General features: G+C 37.7%; 1 protein-coding gene across 2 annotated transcripts; it reads left to right on the forward strand.

Moving 5' to 3' along the window:
* Positions 1-12,066: 12,066 nt before the first annotated feature.
* On the forward strand, positions 12,067-25,281 carry LOC124103983 (probable G-protein coupled receptor 141). Of its 2 annotated transcripts, XR_006855341.2 has the most exons (4): positions 12,067-12,385; positions 13,306-13,422; positions 14,858-19,009; positions 21,589-25,281. XR_006855341.2 is itself a non-coding variant. In XM_046460651.2 (3 exons), the coding sequence occupies exon 3, from the start codon at positions 14,890-14,892 to the stop codon at positions 15,775-15,777; it is 888 nt and encodes a 295-aa protein (XP_046316607.1). In that variant the 5' UTR covers positions 12,067-12,385; positions 13,306-13,422; positions 14,858-14,889; the 3' UTR covers positions 15,778-25,281. The 2 variants fall into 2 exon arrangements, 1 of the variants encoding a protein (XP_046316607.1); XM_046460651.2 differs by having other exon boundaries at positions 14,858-25,281.
* Positions 25,282-25,994: the final 713 nt, after the last annotated feature.

Below are 25,994 nucleotides of genomic sequence, written 5' to 3' on the forward strand. Positions count from 1 at the left end.
GGATGTAGCTCAGTGTTTTTGTGCTGGTGGGTTCAAACCCTAGTACAAAAATAAGAAAGAAGGAGGAAGGAAGGAAGGAAGGAAGGAAGGAAGGGAGGGAGGGAGGAATAAAGGGAGAGAAAAGAAAGAAAATATGGCCTGATTATGAGAAATATAAAAGCCCTAGCTGTGTAAGCTGAAAGTTGGTGCTCACAATTCTAGCATATAGAACTTGGTGACATGACTGTACCTAAATGCAGAGGAAGCTGCAAAGGCAGGAAGTGGGGATCAGGGTGACTGGTAAGCATTAGTGGTCTCAGCAGGCTTCATGTTTGTGGATTGTTGTTTCTGTTAGTGTTTTGTTGTCTCCTAGTTCATTGATGATTGGAATTTTTGTTTGTTTGTTTTGTTTTGTTTTTGATATCGGGGATTGAACCCAGAGGATTTTAACCACTGAGCCACATCCCGAACACTTTTTACTATTTTATTTAGAGACAGGGTCTTGCTAAGTTGCTCAGTGCCTTGCGAAGTTGCTCAGTGCCTTGTGAAGTTGCTGAGGCTGGCTTTGAACTCTAGATCCTCCTGCCTCAGCCTCCTGAGCCACTGGGATTAAAGGTGTTTGCCACCGTGCCCAGCAGGAGTTTTATTAAAGAGCTGTTGGGTCTTATTATCTACTCATTCCAGTGCTGCAAGTCAGAGATGTTTAGTGACTGGCCTAAGAATACACATCTAGAACATAAAAGAGATGTGATTGTATCCAGGTATCTGTGGCTGAAAGCTGAAAGTCTCTATGCAAGAATGTAGAAGAAAATCTGTCACTCACACACACACACACACACAAAAGACAAACAACAAAGCAAAACAAAAATAAAATCTCTTTCTTGGTGAGACCTGAACATTGCAGAGAAATTGAGAGAATTACAAACTAAGATTGGGTGAAGTATTCGGATTCTGAACATTGTACACTCTTCAAGATTTTACTTTTCTTGGAAGCAGAAATCAAACCCCTCTTTCCCTGTATCTACATGATTGGAAGACTGCTTTGCTGGATATTCTATGGATATTTATAGAGGATGATTATAATTAAAGACAATTTTTCCCCAGAAGATACATAGCAGAATTAAAACAATTAGGTTAGATTTAATGTATTTGTTAAGTGTAAGAGAAAAATGTCTCACAGTGTATGTGAATTTCTATTTAGTAGAATCAGATCCTAAATGAAACATCACTGGATAAAGTTTCATTAGAGCTTACATGACATGATTACTCTTCTCTTTTAGTTGACAAAACTTTTCTAAGAGAAAACATTTGTGCACGGGATTGTGGAGAACTCTGCCAAGCATAATTACTAGCACTCAAGCAGGTGGGGAGTCTAACCGTGTCACTCTCCTGCCAAAAATGCTTCACTGCCTTTTACTTCAGAAGCCTAGGAATCTCCTGAAGTTAGAAATTATTCTATATACCTTGTTTGCCTGTGTTTTCAGGGTCTAGAACCTATAGTTTTCATTGGCTTTTCAAAGTGGTCAGCAACCCAGTGGAGGTTCAGGAAGCACAGACATACAGGTTGCATCCTGCCTTCTTCATCATGTCCTGCATAACCTCATCATGTGGCCTTTTCCTACCTTTATTTTTAATTATAAATTGAATGCATACAACATAATATTTTGATATAAGTAAACAGAAAAATGATTACTAATCAAGAAATCAAGATACTTCTCCTCTTCTTCCTCTTCTGCCTTATCCTCCTCCTCTTCCTCCTCCTCTGTCTTCTTTTGTAGTGAGGGCACCTAAAATTATTCTTTTGGAAAATGTTCAGTGTACAGTGTAATGATGTCTATAGTGCTCCTAATGTACATTAGCCATCTATACTTCTATGTAACTGCTACTTTGTATCCTTCCACCCACATGCCCAACATTTGACCAATTTTTCCATTCCAAATACCTCCCCAATTCTTTTTCTTTGGGTTCATATTTATTTTATTTTTAAATTTTAATTTGTTATATATAAAAGCAGAATGCATTACAATTCATATTATACCTATAGAGCACAATGTTTTCATATCTCTGGTTGTACACAAAGTAGAATCACACCATTCGTGCCTTCATGTATGTATTTAGGGTAATGATGTCCATCCCATTCCACCATCTTTCCTACCCCTATGCCCCCTCCCTTCCCCTCACTCCCCTTTGCCCTATCTAGAGTTCATCTAATCCTCCCATGCTGCCCCTCCCGCAACCACATTATGAATCAACATCCTTAAATAAGAAAACATTTGGCATTTGGTTTTTTGGGATTGGCTAACTTCACTTAGCATACAGCAGCACAATTCACAATAGCTAAACTGTGGAACCAAACATCTCAAAAAAAAAAAAAGAAACAAAAAAAGATGCCCTTCAGTAGATGAATGGATAAAGAAAATGTGATATATATCACAACGGAATATTATTCAGCATTAAAAGAGAAAAAAATCATGGCATTTGCAGGTAGATGGATGGAGCTAGAGTTCAATTTTTCTTTAAGATTGCAAATGTGAGTGAGATTGTGCAATATTTTTCTTTTTGTGTTTGACTTATTTTACTTGGCATGATGTCCTGGGGGTTCATCCTTGTTTCAAAAATGGCAGCTATCTCCTTTTTAAAGGAGAAATAATGAACCATCACATGGATACATATGACAACTTCTTTGTCCATCTGGGTACTTAGGTTGTTCCTATGGCTATTGTGAATAATACTGCAATCATCTCTCTAATGTGGAGATTTCATTTCCTTTGGATATATACCCAGTAGAGAGGTGAAAGTTTCATTTTTTAATTTTTTGAGGACCCTCTATACTGAAATGGCTGCACTATTTTAAATCCCTTCCAAGAGTGTACACAGGCTTACTTTTCTTCTGAACCTGCACCAACATTTGATGTAATATAACTTGTCTTTTTGATAATTATCATCTTAACAGGAATGAGGCTGCTGGGAGCCATTAGCCAAGTAGGTATGACAATTTCCTTGCCAGCATACCCCATGTTGCTGACATGCTGCAGTGACATTGAATGTAGGTGACCTTGCTCAAGGACCAAGGCAGATTAGGGTGTTCCCGGTTTTAAGATAATCGTGTTTAGGGCGTTCCCAGTTTAGGTTCCAGGTTTAAGGTTTAAGATTATTCCTGCTGGGAATAGGGCGTATCCTGCTGCCTGAGTTCCCCTTGAGTTCTCACGGGATTCAGACAGTATATTTTGGAGATAGAAGCCCAGTGGAGGTGGATTTGGGCAGAGAACCTGGATTTCCCCAGAACATGATTGTAGACGGCTGGTGTGAGTTCGGGAATAAAGAGTTGCTGTTTGAATCTACAAGCTGTGTGGTGGCTCGTGATTGTGTGCCCAGCCAGACTGCGGGCATTTGTGCCCAGCCAGACTGCGGCATGAGGCGATATCTCACTGTATTTTTATTTGCATTTCTCTGGTAATTAGTAATGTTGAACAGCTTTTCATATACCTGCTGGCCATTTATGTTCTTGCTTTGAAAAAAAATGTTTATCTATTCATACCCTTTTCCTATTTTTGAATTATTAGTCTTTTGGTTGTAAGTTCCTTATGTATTTTGGATATTAATCCCTTATCAGATACAGGGTTTGGAAATATTTCTTCCCAATTGTTAGGTTGCCTTTTGGATTTATTGTTTATTTTCTTTGCTGTGTAGAAGCTTTTGAATTTGATGTGGTCCCACTTGTTTAATTTTGTTTTTGTCACCTGAGTTTCTGGTGTGCTACCCAAAACAATCATCACCAAGGCCAATATCAAGAGCCTTCCCCTCATATTCCTATAGGGAATTTTTTGTTTTCAGGTTTTATGTTTATGTCTTTAATACATTCTGAATTGATTTTTCTTATGGTGTAAGATAAGAGCATGACCATGTTTTTTAATCCCAAGTCACTGACATGGGACATATTAGCTTGTGGCTGCTGCACTGAGCTGAGCAAGTCCAAGCTACAAGCCAACGCAGGTCCAGAGTTATCTCTGCATCCTCCTCCAGGTGAGACTCTGGCAAAGTTTGTCATCTTTGAGGTATAGATGCCTTGAAGTAAGACTAATGGCTTCACTAGATTACCAACAGGTTTCATTTTAATAAAAAGGATTATTTTATGATTCTGTGTTATTGCTCCACACTTAGACTTCTGGATTTTTTAAAAATATTTTTTTTAGTTGTACATTAACACAATATCTTTGTTTTGTTTATTTTTATGTGGTGCTGAGGATAGAACCCAGGGTCTCTCACGTGCGAGGCGAGCGCTCTACCACTGAGCCACAACCCCAGCCCCAATACTTCTGGATTTTTTGTTAATATTATTTGTTTATTATCCAGCTATCAAGGTTTCTTGATAAATTACAAATACACTGGCTAACTGTTCTGCAAAATCATTTTCTAGTTTAAAAAAAGAAAAAGAAAGAAAATACCTCTGTTGAGTTTACAGATTTAAGATTATTTTTATATTGAGATCACATTTCATTTTTTTTTAAAATTTCAATTTGCCAAAGAAAAGGGAAAGAAGGAATCTTTCTGAGAGTATTTATTCTCTGGAAATAGCTTTAAAATTACTAGCTAGACAATAAAATTATAAGACATGAGTGGAACCAAGGAGGAAATCTAAATAGTTGTAAGGTACATGATTTGCAGAATCATTTAGCATAAATGTTCTTGTAGGGATATATAAAAACATGACATTGTGTCATCTCAAAAAAAGCAACAAGACAACTTTTTACAGCAATTCCTAAGATGTTTTCCCTCAAAGAAAGGAATACATTAGTGGTGCAACATCTGAGATGACCCTTGATAAAAATGAAGTGGAAAGGAGATTGGAAGAAGAAATCTTTGTTCTTAAAAAAGGAAAATGAGAAAGCATCCCAGTTAAAAAATGACAGCAAAATTTCTCTCAACTCTAGAGTTGAGATGACATAGAGAAGACCCACAGGGCCAGGACAGGAGTGTGTGCTGGGAATAAACATTGTGCTTTAGAGGAGGAGGAATGGAGGAAGGACTGGCAGTGCTGTAAATTATATTCAGAGCTTAGCTCCCTGACCATAATTTCTTTGCCATCATTTGATAATGAACCAACCATAAGGGATTTCATGCAATAAATTTAATCTCGACAATTCCCAGCATGTAAGATTCCTCCATGGGGTGAGTAAGCAAGCAGTCAGTCTGCTGCCTTTTAAGAGATCTGCCCACTCCCCCCTTGCTCACTGCTTCACAATACTTTTATGCTCTAGGGGGCAGGGGACCTAGGGAAGGGAGACCCATCTCCAGCCACAGCGGGTGAGCTACCATGGTTTTCACATGGATTGAGGAATTAGTAAATAACCCGTTCTGTCCAGGTGTAAAGGAAGGTCTGGGAAGGGCTTCAGGAAATGTTTTCTTCCTGAGAAATGAATCACTAAGGGAAATACAGTTTCTTTTTCTGCCTCTCCAGAAACCTGTATGAAGGCTTGGACATGGAAGTTAATGGTCTCTATTTTATAGCCATAAGAGGAAAGCCACGAGGATCACAAGGAAATCCACCCAGAGTTCTGCCACCCTTGAGTGTGCCAGAATGACCTGCTCTGGGAGCCATCCACCCAGAACCTCTTCTAATGTTGGCAAGAAATATGTCATCTCACTCAAGATACTTGCATTGGTTTTCTGTTACTTGGAGTCATCTCTTGACTATACACACCTAGTGAGGCTGCTCTTGACATGCTGCTTGTTTATACCTTGGACTTTTGAATGGCTGGGTCTTTCTCTAAACCCTGCCTGTAGGGCCATGGCTCTCAGACCACAGTCAGGCAAGAAGTATGGCAGGACATGTATGGAGTAAACACACCTAGGTAGCTTCTGTGTTCATGCCTTTTACCTAACATACTGTGACTGCTTCCATTTCTTTTTGAGAATTTCAGTTTACTCTGCAGTAAACTCTGGTCCTTTTGCCTGCTACCCTGATGCCTGGAAAGATGAGGCCTGGTTTCACCCTCTTTAGATGTGATCATCTGACCAACAGCATCAGAATAACCTGGAAGCTTATCCAAAGTGGGTGCTTGGTCCCCTCCACAGACCATTAGAAAGTATCATGCCAGGAGGCCACACAGGTGAATCTGATGTGGGTTACAGCTGAAAGCTCTGCCTTACCTTCTGACTGCTCCTTCACTGGGCCTGTGCACGAGTGAACGGACTAACAGGACCATTGCCTCTTGCTGCCATTATCTAGCTACACCCACCATCTCTGTTTCCTCTTGACTCCTTGCCCTTCTCACTAGGTGGAGCCTGCCCAATTCGGTTACTTTCTCTGACTGCCCAATTGTCTCTCCAGGGAAAGCCCTTTGGGTGGAGACCGTTTCCTCAGTGCTATCCTTCCTGTCTCAGTCTTTCTCCCAGGTGCCTGTAACTAAGCCAAACTCATCTAGCTGCGCCATTTGCAAGTCCCCACCGAGCGATTAGATTGTCATAATGCTTTTAGACTATGACTATCCAAAAGGAAGACTATGGCCATATAGTTAGTGAAGGCTTTCAGCATAAGCTAGGGCAACTGTCACAACTGTTTAGCAAACCAAGATGTGTTTGATGTACCTGTCAGTTTCACATTTTGTTCCAAGAAAGAGAGAAGGAGAGAGGGGGGCGGGCACAGACATTCTCAGGACAGGGAAAAACAATTATCTGGTGCCCATCTTTAAAATAAAAGGGTTCAAAGGTTCTGTGGCTTTCCCAAAGTCACCCATCAGATGGAATTCCAGTTGTCCCACTTGTCTCAAGTGTCCAGTTGAAGCAACTTGTCAGCTGTTCTTTGCCACTGCACAAGACACTGATGCAACTGTCAGGCAGCAATTTGGAGCAATCCAGAAGGTAATATTCTGAGAGTGGACAAAGCACCACATGTCCTTGGGGAAGTTGAACCCTGTTCTACCCTGGCATGTGACACATGCTGTTTTCCTTGAGTGGGCCTTTGTGTTGAAGCAGCAGGAAAACGTAATCAGCCTTGCTTATCACTGAACTCTATGAACATTTTTCCCTCTCCTTTTTTTTTTAATCTGCAAGCTCTTGTGTTCTTTATTTTATTTACTAATAATAGGGCAATTAACATAATTTAAAGAATTTTATTTCCATTAATAGGAGGCTGGCCTGTGCACTTAATTAAAACTGCTTTTCAAGCTTTGGGTAGGGTGTCAGATTTTGATAGGCAAAATCGCCGGAGCTTAGCCTCTCTAAATGAGGGTGTATTTTTTAAAGGTCTGGTGAGATTTTGAGTAAAATATGATTAGTGAAATTGCTCTTCATCCTAGCTACAGCCTGCAAAACAGCCAAGAGTTCTGTAGTCACTAGTGTAATAAAGACAAAGTAATTATTTTTCCACTGAGCCAGAAGGAAATGGGGAGGTTCCTTTGGAGGCTTGAGATCTGTGCCTTAGGATTGGAGACTCGGGAATCTTTGATGGCTAGTGGTATTTATTTGAGTTCTTTGAACTTTCAAAGCACAAAATAGGTCACCACAGGGCCCATTTGGATTGGAGCATTCAATATATTCCCATGGCCAGTATCCCTTGCGGCTCAAGATAGGCATTTTTAAGTTTTGTCATATAAATAAGCAAAATACTTCTATCTTTAAAAATCCTTGTTTGACCTTGAAGTCTATCAACTGTTGCCTTCTTACTCAGCCCTCCTCTTCATGGTGAATGAATGATTTCTGGGCCTTAATTTATTTGTCCTCTCCTATCCCAAAGAGGACTCTGTGTGAATTTACACCAAGTCCCTGTCATGCTAAAATCAGATACGTGGTGAATCGTATCTTGATTGAACTCCCTCTGGAAGTCAAAATTCTAAGATAACTATCATTTCAGAAAACAGTTGAATTTAAACTATTGATCTGAGCTGCATCTCATTCTTAGTGTTAGTAAAACCACTAGTTCCTTTTTTGTGTTCTCAGGAAACAGTATCTTCCTTTCAGAAAGCAATAGAATAAAGAAAAAGAAAAAAAAAATAAACCACACTGTAAAATAACTCTCAAAGAGGTAAAACTGCTTTTTCTATCCTAAAATCAGGCCAGAAACCTAAGGCATAAGAGATGATTCTCCTGCAACACTTAAAATCAAGATTTAAAAAGATCATAGGAAAAAGTGTGTTGAACAAAATGTCTCCTTATTCTTGATCAAATGTGTCCTTCCTCTGAGATGCTTCCAAAGTGTTAAGAGATACAGTTCCAAAAGCAGACAATACCTTTTGGAATATGGGGAAACTTCCAGCTGTAGTTTCTTTGAGATTGTCACCTTGGACAGCTGTCCAGGTCAACAATGGAGGCTAGGCTGAGAGTGTCAGAGCCAGGTTTTCTGTGTGGCCTCTGCTCAAGCTGCCTCTCTGAGCTCAATTTCTTCTAAGATGATGTGCTTGAATTTGATAGACCCTCTTTTTGTTCAATGCCAGCTCTCACATTCAACTCCAACCCCTGAAATTTGTACGAATAACTTTAAAACATTAAATATTTATCATCAAAAGAAAAATTATCCATAGCCTCTCTTGAAAATCATGTATAGTTATGCATTCATCCAATATATTGAATTAATTCAACAAATGTGTGGTAGGCACTGTTCTGAGCACTGGAAAATACCAGCAATACAGTTAGGGGTCCTATGAAATATAGCTTTAGGAAGTGGTAAATAAATCAGCAACTGCTAATTCTTAAACCTACTGAAACTGACCAAGACTTCAAACTGCCAGACAATGTGGTCTGTTTGATTTAAAACTTCAAGGCTAAGTCTACTGAGATACTGGAGATCAAGTGATCTCAGCAGAAAAAAATGCAGACAATAAAACCATTAGAAATAGGTAGGCAATTGGGGCTGGGGTTGTAGCTCATTGGTACAGTGTTCACCTAGCATTGGTGAAGCACTGGGTTTGATCCTCAGTGCCACATAAAAACAAATAATAAATAAAAATAAAGGCATTGTGTCCACCTACAACTAAAAAATATTTTAAAAAAAGAAATATATAGGCAATAAAAGCAAAATTCAATGACAAATCATATGTAAAGAATTCAGTCAGGGCAGTGTGATAGTGCCTGAGCAGTCTCCTGACACTGGTTGTTGTAGTGGGTTTCCCAAGAGGTGAATTCATTGTTGAGAACTAAATGACAAGGGACAGTACAACCTTCAGAAGTGAGAAAAGCACTCAGGCAGAGGTGCAAAGGACACAATGCACAAAGATGTGAATTGACTCCAGGAGCAAATAGAAAGCCAAGAAACAGAGCATGGTGTGGTTTGAATTAAGGTCCTTTTGTCAGCCTTCTGTAAAGAGGTTTGTTTTATTTTTAAAGGTCTAATTTTAATCTCTTTCACTTTTCAAATACAGAGAACATTTCACCAGGACTGGCCCTTGCTATCAGTGGAGGATTGGTTCCAGGACCAGTCCTTGGATATCAAAATCTAGTCTCAATCAAGTCTCATATATAAAATGGGATAACATTTGCATATAACCTTCATACTCCTTCCAGTATTAATTAATTTAATCTCAACATTATAATATTAAATTCAATGTAATTGCTATGTAGATAGTTATATTGTTTAGGGAATTAATAATGACAGGAAAAAAAAGTGTATACATTCTTACTACAAGCACAATTTTTTCTCTGAATATTTTCCATCCAAATTTGAAATCTTCTCATATGGATTCTGCAAATACAGAGGGCAGACTGTACCTCCAAACACTCTAAAAACTAATACCTATAACTCTCAACAAAGACTTTTGTGTGCCTACTATGATTTTATCATTTAAGACTTGATGTATGGTAGAAATAAATGCCAGAGAACGTGTTTTCTTATTTTTTTTTTTAATTTGTTTATTTACTTGACTCCTAAACAGTCTCAGAAATGCTGCCTGGGCCATCTTCTTCTGGGGAAGAAGTGAAAGGATTACAATGGTTTTCCTGGATCTCCATCTTTTGTCCACAAAGTGGAGAGAAGGATGGGATAATCTGTTTTCGTCTCATTCCCAATCCTATGTCTCCATGCAATCAAACTCAGTTGCACCTACATGACAGAGACATGGAGTGAAACATGTACATACAGCCACAGAGAGAGATGGATGAAGAGACAGACAAAAACTTGGGGAGAGGTCAGTGTCCAGGTGCTGCCTCCAGTTTCAAGGCTTGCTGAGCCTCTGGACATTATGGATAAAACAAAGAACCAAGTATGCTAGTGAAGAGGTTATGGTTTATGATTTGTGAGAGTAAATAGGTTTGAGAATTAGCAATTTCTGATTTTGTTATCCCTTTCCTAGGGATATTCCACAGTCACAATTTGACAGACACATAAGCAACCCCCACCCACCATTCTTTCAGCAGCAGACATTGCCCACCAGTGGCCATCTCAAATGGCATCTCCCATGGAAGGGCAGGAGTGGGCCAGATGGTACATCCCCAGCAGCCTCTGCTTCCAACCTCCCCAGATGAGGACAGATTGACTTTTTCTCCTGAAAACTAACAGGCTCCTCATTGATGTTCATGTCTTACTCTAACAGCTTGGAAGGAAGGAAAATCATATTTAAAGAAGTATTTTAATTCTATAGGATTTTTAAATATACCTTTATTTAAAGGTTTAGTTCATTTCCAGAGGAGAAGTACAACTAAGCCATAGATTGTTAATGTCTATCAGAGACTATCGCAAATTCCTCACCATGTGTGTATCATTTTTTTGCAGTGGAATAAAAAGTTGGTACAGGAACCATGTTTTACGTCCCTATCTGTCTCCTAATTAGTTCTGTGGCCTTGTAATAATTTCCTAAACTCTCTGAACTGTGGTGGCTTCATTTGTTAAATAAGATCATACTATTCTGGAGTTAAACATGTCTAATATTAAGGATTTGTTGTATTTCTTTCAATTATTGGCACTCCCCAAGGAGAAAGTTGAATTTTGACTGTAGTTGGAAAAAGTATGAAATCCATGTATTCCTCTAGCTGTGTTGTAAATACAACAGAGATACATTTTAGCAGAAATCTTCCAGTCATCAGTGGGAACAATTAATTTGTGTGCTGCTCATAGTTGTGAATTTTTATGCTCCACTGTTGGTCACATCTAACTTATTTCTCAGTTTGTCCTTCCTCAGACAAGCAAACCCTAAATATAGCATGGTTTCTATGGGAACGTACTTTATCCTGCAGATTCCAGGAACACATTTTATCTGAAAAATAAGGACTGTCAGATAATATGTCCAAATCCAAGCCTATAATTCAGATTTTATATTTTTTGAATTAATTTGATTTAAGAAGAGATGTTTAAAATTGGTTGAAAAATTGGTCCCATATGAAATTTTTCCAGCTGAGTCGAGTTGGTACAAATTTGCCTTTCGTAATAAGAGTGGAAATTTTACCTTTCTTGGAGAATTCTTCTTGAAATAATTAAGCATATGGCCCCATTACATTTAGATTCTGTTGTTTTATGTCTTTGTGGCCACAAGCACTGTTGGATGATCAGGTAACAGATGGCAGAGGTGGGGAGGATAGTTACTCTTTTCCAAAGTAAATGAGAATTTTATCAGTTGGTACCTAAATGCAGGCCATAATGAACTTGCATTACAGGTGATCAAGTTTCAGTCCTTTTTAATTTCCTTGGCTGAACAATAACGTTATTCAGGGCTGGGTTGGCCCACAACTGATGAAGGCATATTGGTACCTTGTATCTTTGTGTAGTACAAAAACCCCGTGTTTCCTTAAAATTGTGCTTTGATGTCTTAGGACTGTTAAAAACGACTGTGAAGTTAGGACAGAAAGTGAAAAGGTTCATGTAAGCAAATGAAAGGCATTTGAGAAAAATGAGCCTTCTTTTTGAACTAGAGCATCAAGCTTCAAAAGAACCATATCTCCAAACAGCCCATACAAGGAGAAAAAGGAACTTTTGTGAATTGGAAGTAAGAGGTACAAATATTTTGAGCTTACTCTGAGAATATGAAAGTCACCCAGGAAGTACTTCCTCATACCATTCTTATTCTGAATGTGACCATTTTGGGTAGCACATGAAAGTAGGATGAGAAACAACATTGGAAAAATCCCTTTAAGTGGTTCATTTTAATGAGGGAAATTTTTGCAAATACATCTACAGTAGTGAAAATGAAAGTTTTTACTGATAGGAGTAATTCTGAATCTGCTTCACCTCTAACTATAGAGATAAACATCCGTTTGTGGCTCAGATGGCTTATCTGGGCTCTCCATTTTGGCTGTTAAACTTTGTGCATCCTCAGTCTTAAGCTTGAGCTATACCCTCATCGTCATTTATCCCAGGACTGCTATGGTTACTGGAGTCTTGGTTCTAGCAAACTGCCCTTACTGACTGTCCGGCTGTAGATCACAGCAGGCCACAGTGCCTTGAGCCTTCCACCAGAAGCAAGTCATAAAAGAAAAAGAGCAAGTAAGTAATTTGGGTAGCTATTAATTTGTGGATAGATTGCCTATCTAGAAATTTCCATATTTGGGTTTAGTGAGGAAAAAAACCACTAGAATTATGAACTTTTGAAGAATAAGGTTAAGAGGTTCAGTGTGATTGCAAAGGTAAGATCTCAAAGAAAAAGAGAAATGACCGTCACACTTTTCTCTTTCCTGTGAACTTATCTCCATGAATTAAATATCTGTAAGATCACTTAGAGACACATCTAAAAAAATAATGTTCCTTGTGTGCTATGTTTATGAAATATCCTTGTATATGTTGTAAAGGGACATATGATGTTGACATTTTTGACAACAAGTAATATGTCAGAAAATCTAAGTTTCTTTATAGATGATGCAACCTAAATTTTCATAAAAATCTTACAAAGTAAGTACTATCACTTCCATTGTAATAACCGTCCAGTTAAATATCTGTCCCATTATTAGCCAGTTGGTAAGTGGCAGTGCTACCTGTTTTCAAATAGCACACTGTCTTAGCAGGTGTGTCTATTTAAACTATGGAACTGATCAATAATCTAGGCTCTCATTGTTTTTAAATAATTTCAAACTTATGTCTTGTTTGTTTAGACTTTCAGATGACCAAAATTTAATAAAGTAAATTAGTATTTTTGTTGTTTTAAAATTTAATTAGAATTATTGCTTTCCAAAAAATCTTATAAACATCCTGTTTTATCTGTATGCACTTCTTTAAAAATGCATATTTTTTAACATATGAAATTTAAATTGAAGTTGTCATTATGTTTTAAAGTACAATAAAATATTCTTGTAGGTATGACATTTACTAGATCTAATGATGTTTGTATAAACAAAAAATTAATTATTCACTCCAAGAAGATTTACTATGTTGAGATTTGCTCTGTGGAGTAACTTTTCACTCAAACACAGATGATTAAACTCTGCCTCTGGCCATGCGTGCTGAAGATACATGAGGAAATGACATGGATCTTCCAAAGAGAGAAGTTTGAGCTGTTGATGTCTGTGACTCATACTCTCAGAACTAAGGTCTGGAAAAGTTGTTTTTTTTTTCTTTCTTTTTTTAATTGCCAGAGATTTATTAAATACTTATGAATGCAGTTATGATTTTTCTATAACCTAACTGTACCTGTCCCTACTTGCAAAAAGGAGAAAGAGGTAAAAAATGCCTTCATCTTGTTTCACCTTCAGAATCATAATATTTATTTGGTTCTTATTTTGTTTTGTTATTTTCTTTTTCTTTTTTTTTCAAATTTAAAATTGTCTCAAACACACTGACTCATGGGATTTCTGAAGAACATTCTAATGCTGGGAGTACAGCATTGTCACAGCTAAAGCTACATGAAGCCACAGTGACTCGTGCCCTGTCCTTTAGCACCTAATGGCAGAATTGGCCCTTATGTGCAAAGATGGCAGATTACCAGTGCTCTGTACTGCTTGCTGCAAGATCACTGCTCCTTAAATCCTTACACCAGCAAAACTTAAATAAAAACTAAGCAGATCCATCTTCAAACTCCAGCATTTTACCAACATGTCACATAGCAGTTCAAGAAAAGATCAGGTTTAAGAAGAAGAAAGGGATGTAGGAAATATATATATATATATTAACTTCTCCTGGATCAAAAGCTGCTCACAGAAAACACTCTAAAATACTTTCTGATACATTTTCTTACAACAATTACACATGATTTATGTGGATTTTCTCTACATTAACCCAAATCAGTTTTTCTCCACATCACCCCAAATTAGTGTGATGGCAGGAAGGATGATCTTTATAAATCTGATCTGAATGCATACTAGGTGTGCACTGATACTCCTTTGATTTTAAACTTTGCTATTTTGTTCATCAAGAATTGTATTAGTTTCGACTTTTAAAATTATTTTGAGCCAGGCATGGTGGCACACATCTGTAATCCCAGTGGCTCAGAAGACTGAGACAGGAGAATCATGAGTTCAAAGCCAGCCTCAGCAACTTGGCAAGGCCCTAAGCAACATAGAAAATAAAAATAAAAATAAAAAAGGGCTGTGAATGTGGCTCAGTGGTAAAGCACCTCTGGGCTTAATCCCTGGTTCCAAAAAAACAAAAGAACAAAACTCTATATAGATATAAATAGATATAGATATACATGATATGTATATATATGTAAACTTTATTTTAATTACTAAGATCTTTGACCCTAACTTAAATTTTGCATGTGTGGATACACATAGCTGTTTATAGAATACCTAGGTGCACAGCTCTGAAGTTCACATTCAAACAAACGTAATTTTGTTATTTTATTTCGCTGGATTCTGTTCCTTCAATATGTTTAAATTATTAGGCAGAATCTCTGACAATATGTTTTTGGTACAAAATTTGGGGCTAGTAAATAGTTGTCTGAGATTGCCAAATTCAGTACTATTAATGCTCAGTTGTTGAATAGTTTTTGTATATACATCATAATTTTGTTAAACTTTGATTTAGGCAATTATGATCTAAGTTCATCGTGACAAAACATGGAGATGATCAATACAACTGCTTTGCCAAATGTCTCAAACATGGACCTCGACCACTGTGATGCATATTGCAGGACGATTCTGATAACACTCTACAGCGTGGTTTTACTGGGAGGCACTATTGGAACAGTTATAATGTCATGCATGATGTTCAAGAGGAATAGTCAGTCAGTGATTGCCACCATCATCTTCAATATCATGGTGCTGCACTCTATCCTCCTGGTCAGCCTTCCGTTCCGCCTCAGCTATTACCTGTCAGTCATCTGGGAGCTGGGAACCTTTGCCTGCCGAGTGGTTAGCAGCATCATATACTGGCATATGTACTTCTCCTTTCTTTTCTATATAGTTATTGTTATATTCCGATTACTCATCTATTTTAAAAAACTCCAGACACAACAATTACAAAAGTACCATGCAGTAGTCTTAAGCATAATTATTTGGATGGTGGGTAGCCTTATTTTTTTGCCAATATTTTTTTTACAATATGGCACAGATCCAAGTTACTCAGAAAAACAGAGATGCTTTGAGTTCTACAGAGATCTCAGCTGCAGGCAAATCATTATCATGAACTACTCTATGATTGTCATTATGATGACAACGGTTGTCATCCTTTTTTTGATACAGATGGCTGTCATCCTTCAGCTGGTGAAGGCTCTCTGGCCTGACATGTGGGCCCATCAAGAATATAGAGCCCAAATTAAGAGTTTTTTCTTTCTCCTAGTAATACTCATCTGTTTCATACCCCACCATGCATTCCGGGTATACTTTATTCAAAATTATTCAGGGAGAGAAGATTCTAAGTTAGTTCTTTACAATGAAATTTGTATTGCTTTAACGACTGTCTGTTGCCTGGACATGCTGTGTTTTATAGGTGGAGTTATCCACTAAACCTTCCTATGTCACTTGCTTTGTAATCAGTCTCCCCATAGGGTGACAAAATTGTTTTAGTTGACTGGTATTGCTGTGATTTCAAGATTTTTCAAGCTCCTTGCTCTTACACATCAAATTTAGATTGCTCTTTATCAACATTGGTTTTCTACAAAAAAATAATAAGGATTGATTATTCTCCTTTCTTGAAAGAACAATTATCAGGCCCACATTTACTATAGTGCGTGTTCAATCTTTTAGCACAATACAAATTGACCACACTATCCTTTTTTTTTTCCCAATGTAATACTGACTTCAGCTAAGGTCAGGTGGTAGTACTCTCCAGATATTTGCACTTGCTACAATGCTCTTTCCCTCCATTTCTATTCTTTAAGATCCAGAGAACTTGAAAGTAGGAACTCAATAGTTAAATTGGGCTTTATTCTTTTTTTTTGACGTATAATTTTATTTTATTTAAAAATTTTTTTTTCTGCAGTTAAATTGGGCTTTAGAAAAATCTTAATTTATTCAACTTGTGATAGATGCCTCTTGAAAATTACTGATTGCCAGTAAAGCTACAGGCTTTGGTATTCCGAGGAAAGCCTTAGCTCAAAGACAGTAGTCAAGAGATTTAGAGGAATGACTGGAATTGATGTGGGTCAATGCAGATGCAGACATAGTAGAAACTCTGTAAGTTGAGGCTACTCCCCAGATCTACCTTCCAAAACATGAATCCATTAAGAAGGAAATGAAATATGAAAAGGCAAGAAGAAACCGGACTTAGTCAAAGCATGCCCACAGACTAGTTCAAACCTTTGAGACCATGGGACTTTTTGTATGATTTCTCAAGGCACCCCGTACAACAAAGTAGCGTTACATAATTAAAATTAACACTGGTATCAGAGAAGCTCAATAAAAACAACCAAGACAATCAACTTGAATTCTACCTGTATGATATAGAAATTGACATGCACTACTAGTGATGTTATCTTTGAGACTATATTTAATGAACCATATAGCTAAATAAAGCCCTAAGATACAGGACAAAGCTGTGTTTAGTAACCATGAACCTTTGGGTGAGATATTTATAATCTCTGTCCTGTTTTTAGTGTTGTAGGGTTCTGATGAAGCTGAACAATGTAACAACATGTGTTAAATATTGGAAGAATGCCTGGCATGTGGGTCTCAGAATGATATTACTCCTCTTTCCTAATTCCATGACATCTTTTAGCAAGAAAATTTTAATATAGTTTCTCAAATTACACAAAATGTTGATCCATATAGCAGTATATTTTGAAATCCTAAGATGTTATTGATCAATGTTGACCTTATACTTTATTATTAAATCAATAATTAAATGAATGCTTATTACTATTCTAGCCTATAAGAAATTGCCATTATTATTAATGTAATCATTATACTTCAAATATTATAGTAGAGCTATTTCATAATTCTGTTGTCATAGAACAAGATAAACAGCAGTGTACTTGAGTTGCATTTAATCAATGTTTCTAAGGGATATAGTGTGCCTTAAGCACTAATCTCAAGATGAACTGCAATTGACTTATTCAGTGCTCAACTTCCTCATATACTGGAGTCCATGAGTTTATTTTTAATGTCATATGCAGTCCCTTAAAGGGCCTCCAATGATCCATGTCTTCTAATATTCATATTCTTATATAGTCTTCTCCTCCTTCATTGACTTGTGAATGGAATAAAGCAGAGAAATGGATGTTATATCCAATGTTAGGTTGTAAAAAAGCTGCAGCTTCCATCTTGGGCACTCTGTCTCTCTTTCTCTCTCTTGGATTGCTTCATTCAGGAGGGACGCCATGCCACGAATCAGGCCTATGGAGAAGCCCAGGTGGCAAAGAATTGAGGTCTCTTAACAGTCATGAGAATGAACTTGGAAACAGATCTTCTGAGTGGGCATGGAGTGAGCACAGAAGTAAATCCTCTCCTGTTGAGCCTCAAGATGACAGCAGCACTGGTTAGCACATTGCTTACTGCCTCAAGAGAGATCCTGAACCCCACCACTTGGCTAAGCTGCTTCTAGATGGATGACTTGGAACTATGAGATAATGAATGCTTGTTTTAAGACTTTATGTTTTGGGATAATATGCTATTTTATGCAGAAATAGAAAAGTAAAATGATAAACCAATTATTTAGGTTGTAGAAGACTGCTACATAAAACCCTGTGCCTGACATTTACAACCCACTTGCTAGTCTCCATCTGCTTCTGTTGTTGGTAATAATGAACACATGCTTGCCTGTTCTCTGATGCAGTCAGAAGTGTGTCTGTGATTGTATTAGAATCTTTATTTTTATCCTGGATGAGAAGGAGTGGGTATACATGAGAATACATGGGTATACCTTGGGGTAAATATTGCAAGAGGAACCGTTAGGGGTGAGATAGAATTGTTAATTATGTTGAAATATTGGCTATTGGATTTCCATGTGTGGTTCCTGACTATGAGCAGCACCTATGATCTTGTGTATTACTCTTTGTTGTTATAGCAGAGTACCACAGACTAAGTAATTTATAAAGAAAAGAAATTTGCTTGTCAGAATTATGGATGTTGGGAAATACAACATCAAGATATCAGCATTTGGTGAAGTCTTCTTGCTCCATCATTTCATGGAAGAAGGCAAAAAGGCAAGAGAGAATGTGAGAGAAAGAGAAGGCCATATTTGCTTTTCTAATAAGCCCACTCTCAAGATAACTAACCCACTTTTATGATAATAACATTAGTACACTCATGAGGATAGAATCCTCATGATCTAATCATTTATTTTTAGGCCCCAACTTCCAACTATTGCATTGGAAATATATCTCTATCCATTTGAGGGAACACATTCATACCATAGAACCTTATTGAAATGCAAATTCTCAAGTCCCACCTGAGACGCACTGATTCAGAAATTCGAGGTGTGAGGCCTAAACATGTGGTTTAACATGCTCTTTCAGTGATTTTGTAGCAGGCTAAAAATATACGTGATGCTGAGGATCGAACCCAGTGCCTCACACATGCCAGGCACAGGCTTTAAGAGATTGTCAACTTTCATATTCTGTTTTGTGAACACTGGATTTTGGAGCCTGAATTACCATAGAAGAAGTCTGTTGGAGAGATTACCTGGAGAGGAGACTACATGGAGAAGAGGGGAAGAGCCAGATAAGACCAGTCTTCCAGCCAAAGCATTAGCTATATGAACGAAGCTGTCTTGGACTCTCCATTCCAACCTTGCTGTCAGGTGAATATCACCAAGTGACCTCAGTCCATATCACATGGTGCAGAAAAATTGCCCACTCCATCGTATCTAAATTCCCGATCCTAAGATTATAAGATATAATGAAATGGTTTATTCTAGGGATAATTATATAGCAATTAATAATTACCACATATATAATTTAAAATTTTCTAGTTGCCATATTTAAAAATTAGAAACTGTTAAATTAAATTTAAGATTATAATTTATTTAACCCATTTTATTAAAAAATATTACCATTTAAAGATATAGTCAATACGAAACTTTTTGGTGGGATACTTCGCATTATTTTATTCATGAGAAGATTTTCAATCCAGTGTGTATTTAATGCTTGTAGCACATTCTAATTCTCAGAAGTTGTATTTCAATAGCCATACATAGCTCATGGCCACTGTATTAGACAATATAGATACAGATCATCCAGAGATTATTTAGAGGTGGGTCTCAGGATCCTTTCCTTATAGGATGCTGGCCCTTTAATCTTTCTGATATTCATTTTCTCCCCTGTGCAATGGGAGTAGAACCTACTTAGAGAGCTGACATGAAAATTATATTGGGTTATATAAGGTACAAATTGACAATGTCCCAGTGTGTATCAAAGACTCTAGAAGTCGATTTTTATCATTCTTACTGTGCTTGTTGGAGATACTGGGAAGAGGACAAGGGATAGAATACTGCAGGATCAGGTGCCCTTCAGCATTCTGGGATGGTTTAGCTTGTATTTTCCAGCAAAACTTTGTTCCTACTTCTGCCTACTTGTTTCTGCATCCTACTAACATCCCTGATCTGTCCGTGAGTTCTGTACTAGAAATAAGTACTGACTTTAAGGGTGGTCCTTCCTTGGGGAAAATTTTCAGACTACATCCCCCTGAGGAATCCTACCTTTAATTTTCTTTGACCCAATCTGTGTGATTTCCATATCAGGTAATCTCTCTTACCTACGTGCATATTTAATTCCCAGGTACCAACACATATTACTCAGTTAAATACAAACAAATACTTTAATAATATTGAAGATGGGGCTGGGATTGCGGCTCAGCGGTAGAATGCTCACCTAGCATGGGCAGGACCTGGGTTCGATTCTCAGCACCACATAAAAATAAAGGCATTGTGTTGTGTCCACCTACAAAAAAAAAAAAAGATTCTCTCTCTCTCTAAAAAAATATTGAAGATGGATATCTCAGATATTAATAGGCCTTTGATTGAATAAAAATGTGTGCATTTTTTAAAAACATTTTTTAGCTGTTGATAGACCTTTTATTTATTTATACGTGATGCTGAGGATTGAACCCAGTGCCTCACACATGCCAGGAAAGTGCGCTACCACTGAGCCCCAGCCTCAGCCCCCATACATGTTTTTATTAACAAATTTATAATTGATCCAGGCCCATAGAACCAAGGGACAGAAATGCTTCCTCCTGTGAGTCCACCTACCAGATGGACAGCTGTAGCCACATGTAGATCTGCCCTGTCCTGCCTTCTTTGCTCAAACTCATAATTGGTAATTTATTATCCTACAAAATGGCACAAGATCTCTGATGTCCATACCTAAATGTCTTTTATTCTCCCAGTGTTTGTGGTTCTTGTGACACTAGATCACTGCTGGGTTCCAAGAAGAGACTGAATAAATGGTCTCCTTTCCAAATTCAAGCAGTACTTCCTTGGATGAGCCCCAAAGCAGTTCTGCTTGGGCCAAGAGTCTCACAGAGTTCTGTTAGCTTTTGGCCTCTATTCCATGTGTAAAATGTCATCAAGCCTCTTGACAAATGGTTTTGAATGTTTCTGATTACGCTTTTTCCAACCATTTGTGTTGCTCCATTTGCCCCACCACATCTGTTCTCCATACTTCCCTGCTCTGTCCTGCTCTGAGCAGTCAGTAGGCTGGCTCCTATGCCAGTCAGGTTTTTTTTTTTTTTTTCTGCTGTGATCAAAAGACCTGACAAGAAAAATTTAGAGGAGTAAAAGTTTATTTGGGAGCTCACAGTTTTCAGAGGTCTTAGTCAATCTTAGTCAATAGGTAACCAACTCCATTCTTTTGAGCAAGAGTTGAGACAGAACATCATGAGAGAAGAGTGTGGCAGAGGAAAGCAGCTAAGGACACCACTTCAGGAAACAGAGAGGGGAGAGAGAGCTTCCCACACAGTGGACAAAATATAAACCCCAAAAGCTCATTCCCAAAGTCCCAAAAACCCACCTCCTCCAGCCACAACCTACCTGCCTACAGTCACCTCCCACTCAATCTTTATCAGGGAATCAATGCACTGATTAGATTAAACCTATCATAACCCAGTCATTTCACTTATAAATCTTCTCCCAGTGTCTTATCTAAACCCGAACATCTCTGTTATGGACTTTCTTGCCACTTGGCTTCTTGTTGGTTTTGGCTCCTGGGAGTTATTCTCAGGAGATAACATTTAGAGAAAGAAGTGAAGTTGAGATGTTATTCTCTTCTCCTTCCCAGTTCAGGTATGTCTTGCATCCTTTCCAAACAACAACCCCTGATGGTGGCCCAGCTCTCACTGGGTCCTGTTAATACCAACAGTTTGTTCTCTCCATCTCTTCAGACCTTGATGTGCTAGTCTCTGGACACATCATGTCCCTGATGACTTCCCTATTCCTGCCCACACCTCTGAGAAGAGCATCTTCATGAAGTTTATCCATCGAGTTACATTTTATGCTTCAGTTTATCATCGATGGGATTCTGTTGAAACAGACTGAAATTAAGAGTCCTTTTGAAATCATGGACAACTTCTTCAGGTTGAACAGCTGCCTACCCTGGGCTGGAGGACACCAAGGAAGCAAATCGCCCCTTCCTCTTGCCTGTCTACCACAGGCTGACTAAATCTGCATAAGTATATTTCGTGCTTTTTGTCCTGGTTTGCTACTACTCGTAAGTTTTTCCAGCTCTCAGAGCCTCCAAAGATGGAAATTTTGAAACAAAAAGTTTCTTTTGTCTTCCTTCAAAGCTGGCTTTGAATAAAACCTATTTTCCTACCAATTTGGCTCTGAACACTTGTGGAGCACTGAACAGCAGAGCCTATCCATACCCTCCATCCCACTGAGTAGTAATAGTAACAGTTGGTATAACCATTTCCTGTAAAGAAACTAACTGGTCCTTCATAGGAGCTCAAATCCATTCAATTCCATTCCTTGAGACAACGTGGGGGAAGAGAACCAGTTCCATCCTGTCCATTTGCTTGCCCTACCCAACTCAACTGTCCTCTTCCCCTTTCCACAAAGCCATCTTGAATGCCAATATATTCAAAGAAATAATGAGATAGGGAGAGGAGGTGGAGGTGTCTGTAGTAATATCAATTTAGTGCTGGATGAAGTTAAACAGCATTTTATACAGATCTTAAAGTGGACTCACCAGCTCGTTCCCATTCTCCTGAGTGAAAGACCATAGGCTTCCATTTTACCCAAAACAACATCATGTCAGAGCACTGAAGAACCTGGCAGGAGGTTTGTGATTCCAGTGCCTCCTTATTCTCATCTCAGTTTCTTTCTAACAAATAGCAGTGCTGTGGCAAGATTCTCTTGGCCAATACTTTATTGCAAAAAATGTGGCATCTACTTAAACCCTTTCTCAAACCCCTGAGTACTCTGTTTTGAATACTAGCATTTCCACAGAGCTTAGTTTATGTAATGGGTACCATTCTCCTCTTTAAATTATTTTTTCATAAAATCCCATTAAATTGTAATTTTATAAAAAATTGCTTTCAACTCATTTTGGATTTGGGGAGGGCAGAGAAAATACAACGATTATTACGAATGAATATGTGTCTGGTAACTGGCTTTAGAGTTTCTACTTCCATATGATTCTCCACTGAGCCTATTAGTCAGAACTGTCATACAGATTACTTGAAAGAGAGAAAAATTGTAGTAGGAGAAAAGATGTAGGACCTGAATCACAATGTGCCATATGGTCAATATCATGCATCTGTTGCATGGAGAATGAGAGTTTGAAAAATAATAATTTATTGGGATGCAAAAAGAGTAGTACAAGAAATTTATTTCTATTTATGTTTTATAAAAATAAACTAGTTAGGTTGTTATCAATATTACATGAGTGGGTGATCAAACGTGTATGAGTATAAACTATGAATAAGCAAATATATAATGGGGATGTACACTAATCTTTAAATGATAAGGATAGATGATGACATAATCTGAAACCCATGGTCCTAAGACACCATTCCAGCAATGATGGTATTCTTTCTCAAGGTTTTTCTCACAAGAGATAAAACTGCTCTTGGTTTAGGAAAGCATCTTGATAAAATTTTATGATTTAGAAAGCAGATTTAATTCCTCTGCTGGTCTACATGGGGGGAGTTGAAAATTGTAGGAGTTTGGGTATTGTTTCAGACGGGATTCAGGGACTCAGAGAAAAGAAGAGCTGGGGGAGTTTAGCAGGCAAAGAGGAGGCTGCAAAAAGATAGACCTGGGGGAAATGACATCTATGAGACAGAAAGGATCAATGGCTCATGGGAGGTCAAATATTTATTGGATGTCATATATTTTACTTTTTTATGTACTGACAGTTTTTGACAGGAGTTTCAGGTACATAAGAAATGAGTGGAAAGTATCTTCACAGCATCCCCTGCTATCAATTTCCCCACCAGTGATACATTTATTACCATCAAGGGACCTATACTAGCACATCATTAGTCCCCAAAGTCCATAGTTTGCATTAGAATTCATTCTTGGTGTTGTACATTCTATGCATTTTAACAAATGTATAGGGACATGTATTCACTATTATGGCCTCAGACAGAACAGTTTTGCTCTAAAAATCCTCTGTGCTACACCTGCCATCCTTCTCTCCATGACCCTTTGGCAATTCTTAGATATCATCTAGACATCAACAATGGGTCAGGAGTTTAAGAAAATACTCAGTACAAAGCAAATCAGTTAATGAACAGCTCTGCCTCAGTGATATTCAAGACCTGACAAGATAGCTATTTCAGGCCTCTTGATTGATCTCAACCCTATAAACTGTTCTCTTACAAGAGGAGGAGGATAAATTCAGCTATGTTTGCTCAAAGAGCATAATTGCTAAGAAATATTAAGCTAGACCCTGCATAGACAACAGAGACCAGAGATTCCCAGACCTAGGCAGACAGCATAATTGAGACTGAAGCCCACCTACCATAAATTCTGTAAAACCAGTTCTAATTAGGACCTGTCAGCCAGGTGGAAACAAACAAGAATTGCCTTTTAGGTTGTTAGCTAATGTAATCTGTCAATACAGAGCTGAGATATGATACTTGGGTTGGACCTTCTAGTAATTTCCCTCCTACCCCAGTAAACACAAAGTGAATTGTCACCCTCCTTTCTGAGAAGACTCACTCTCTTCCTGAAGGTGCTTCCTCCACTTCTTCCCCTTCTAATAACTTTGCTGTACTTTTCCTAAGTTTCATATCTTGCCTGAAATTGTCTCATGTGAAAGCACAAAGCTGAGAATATAGTTACCATTTTATCTTCATTATCACAACCACTGATCTTTTTACAGTCTCCATAGTTTTGCCTTTCCTAGAATATCTGGAATCCTGCAGTATGAAGCCTTGTCAGATTGGCTTCTTTCACTTGGTAATATACATTTGAATTTCCTCCATATCTTTTCATGACCTGTTTTAGTTCTTTTTAGTATTGAATAATTTCCACTGTCTAGAACCAGAGTTTATGTATTCACTCACAGAAGAATTTGCTTCCAAGTTCTGGCAATTTTGAATAAGGCAACTATACAGGTTTTTTTTTTTGGACATAAGTTTTCAACTATGTTGGGTAAATACCAATAGGGGGATTGCTGGATCACAGGGTAAAACTATGTATTATTTTATAAGAAATTGTCAAACTGTCTTCCAAAGTGTCTGTATTGCATTCCGAAAGGCTCTGAATGGGACTTCCTGTGGTCAGTATTCTGAATTTTGGCCACTGTAATAGGCTCAGTAGTGATATTTCTTGTTATTTGAATTTTGATTTCCTGATAAAGGGATGTGGAACTTCTTTTCATATGCTTATTTGCCAACTGAATATCTTATTTGGTGAGGTGTCTGTTAACATTTTTAGCCCAGTTCCTAAATTGGGTTGTATATATTCTTATTGTTGAGTTTGAAATATTCTATGTATATTTTGGATAATTTATTAGCTATCTCTTTTATAAATACTTTATCTCACCCTTTGTCTTTTTATTCTCTTCACAGTATATTTCCTAGTGCAGAAATTTCTAATTTTAATAAAACTCAGTTTGCTGATTATTTTATGGATCATGCTCTGTTGCCATTGTCTTTAAACAGTCACCACAAAACCCAAGGTCACCCAGATTTTTTTCTGTGCAAATTTTAGGAGGTTTATATTTCCATGCTTTACATTTAGTCCTGTAATAAATTTGGAGGTAAATGTTGTGAATGATATTTGACTCTAGGTTTATTTATTTATTTACTTATTTATTTTGCACGTGGATGTCCAGTAGTTCCATAAAAATTGATTGAAATATTTGCAGCCTCAGAGATTGTTTCCTCAGCTACATCCAGTCTTGTAATAAGCCCATCAAAAGCAATTTTTATTTCTGTTACAATATTTTTTATCTCTAGCATTTTGTTGTTATTTGTTTCATTTTTGTTTCTTCCTTAGAATTTCTCTGTGTCTGCTTACACTGCCCATATGTTCTTGCACATTGTTTAGTTTCTTCATTAGGGAGTAGCATATTATTCATAGCTGTTTAAAATCCTGGTCTGATCATCCAACAACCTTGCCATGTCCGAGTCTAACTGTAATGCTTGCTTTGTATCTTCTAACTGCCATTGAGCACGTCTTGCAATTTTGTCTCAATAGCTGAACATGATATAGTGGGTAAAAGAAATGACTACAGATGGGCCTTTAGTAATGAATTCATAAGGGGTGGTGGAGGGGAAGCATTCTCTAGTCCTACAATTAAGTCTCAGCCTTTTAGTGAGCCTGTGCCCTGAAC

This window comes from Marmota monax, unplaced genomic scaffold, assembly GCF_021218885.2.
Source record: "Marmota monax isolate L192 unplaced genomic scaffold, Marmota_monax_Labrador192_F-V1.1 WCK01_AAM20220418_F8-fsc00107, whole genome shotgun sequence".
Classification (NCBI taxonomy): Eukaryota; Metazoa; Chordata; class Mammalia; order Rodentia; family Sciuridae; genus Marmota; species Marmota monax.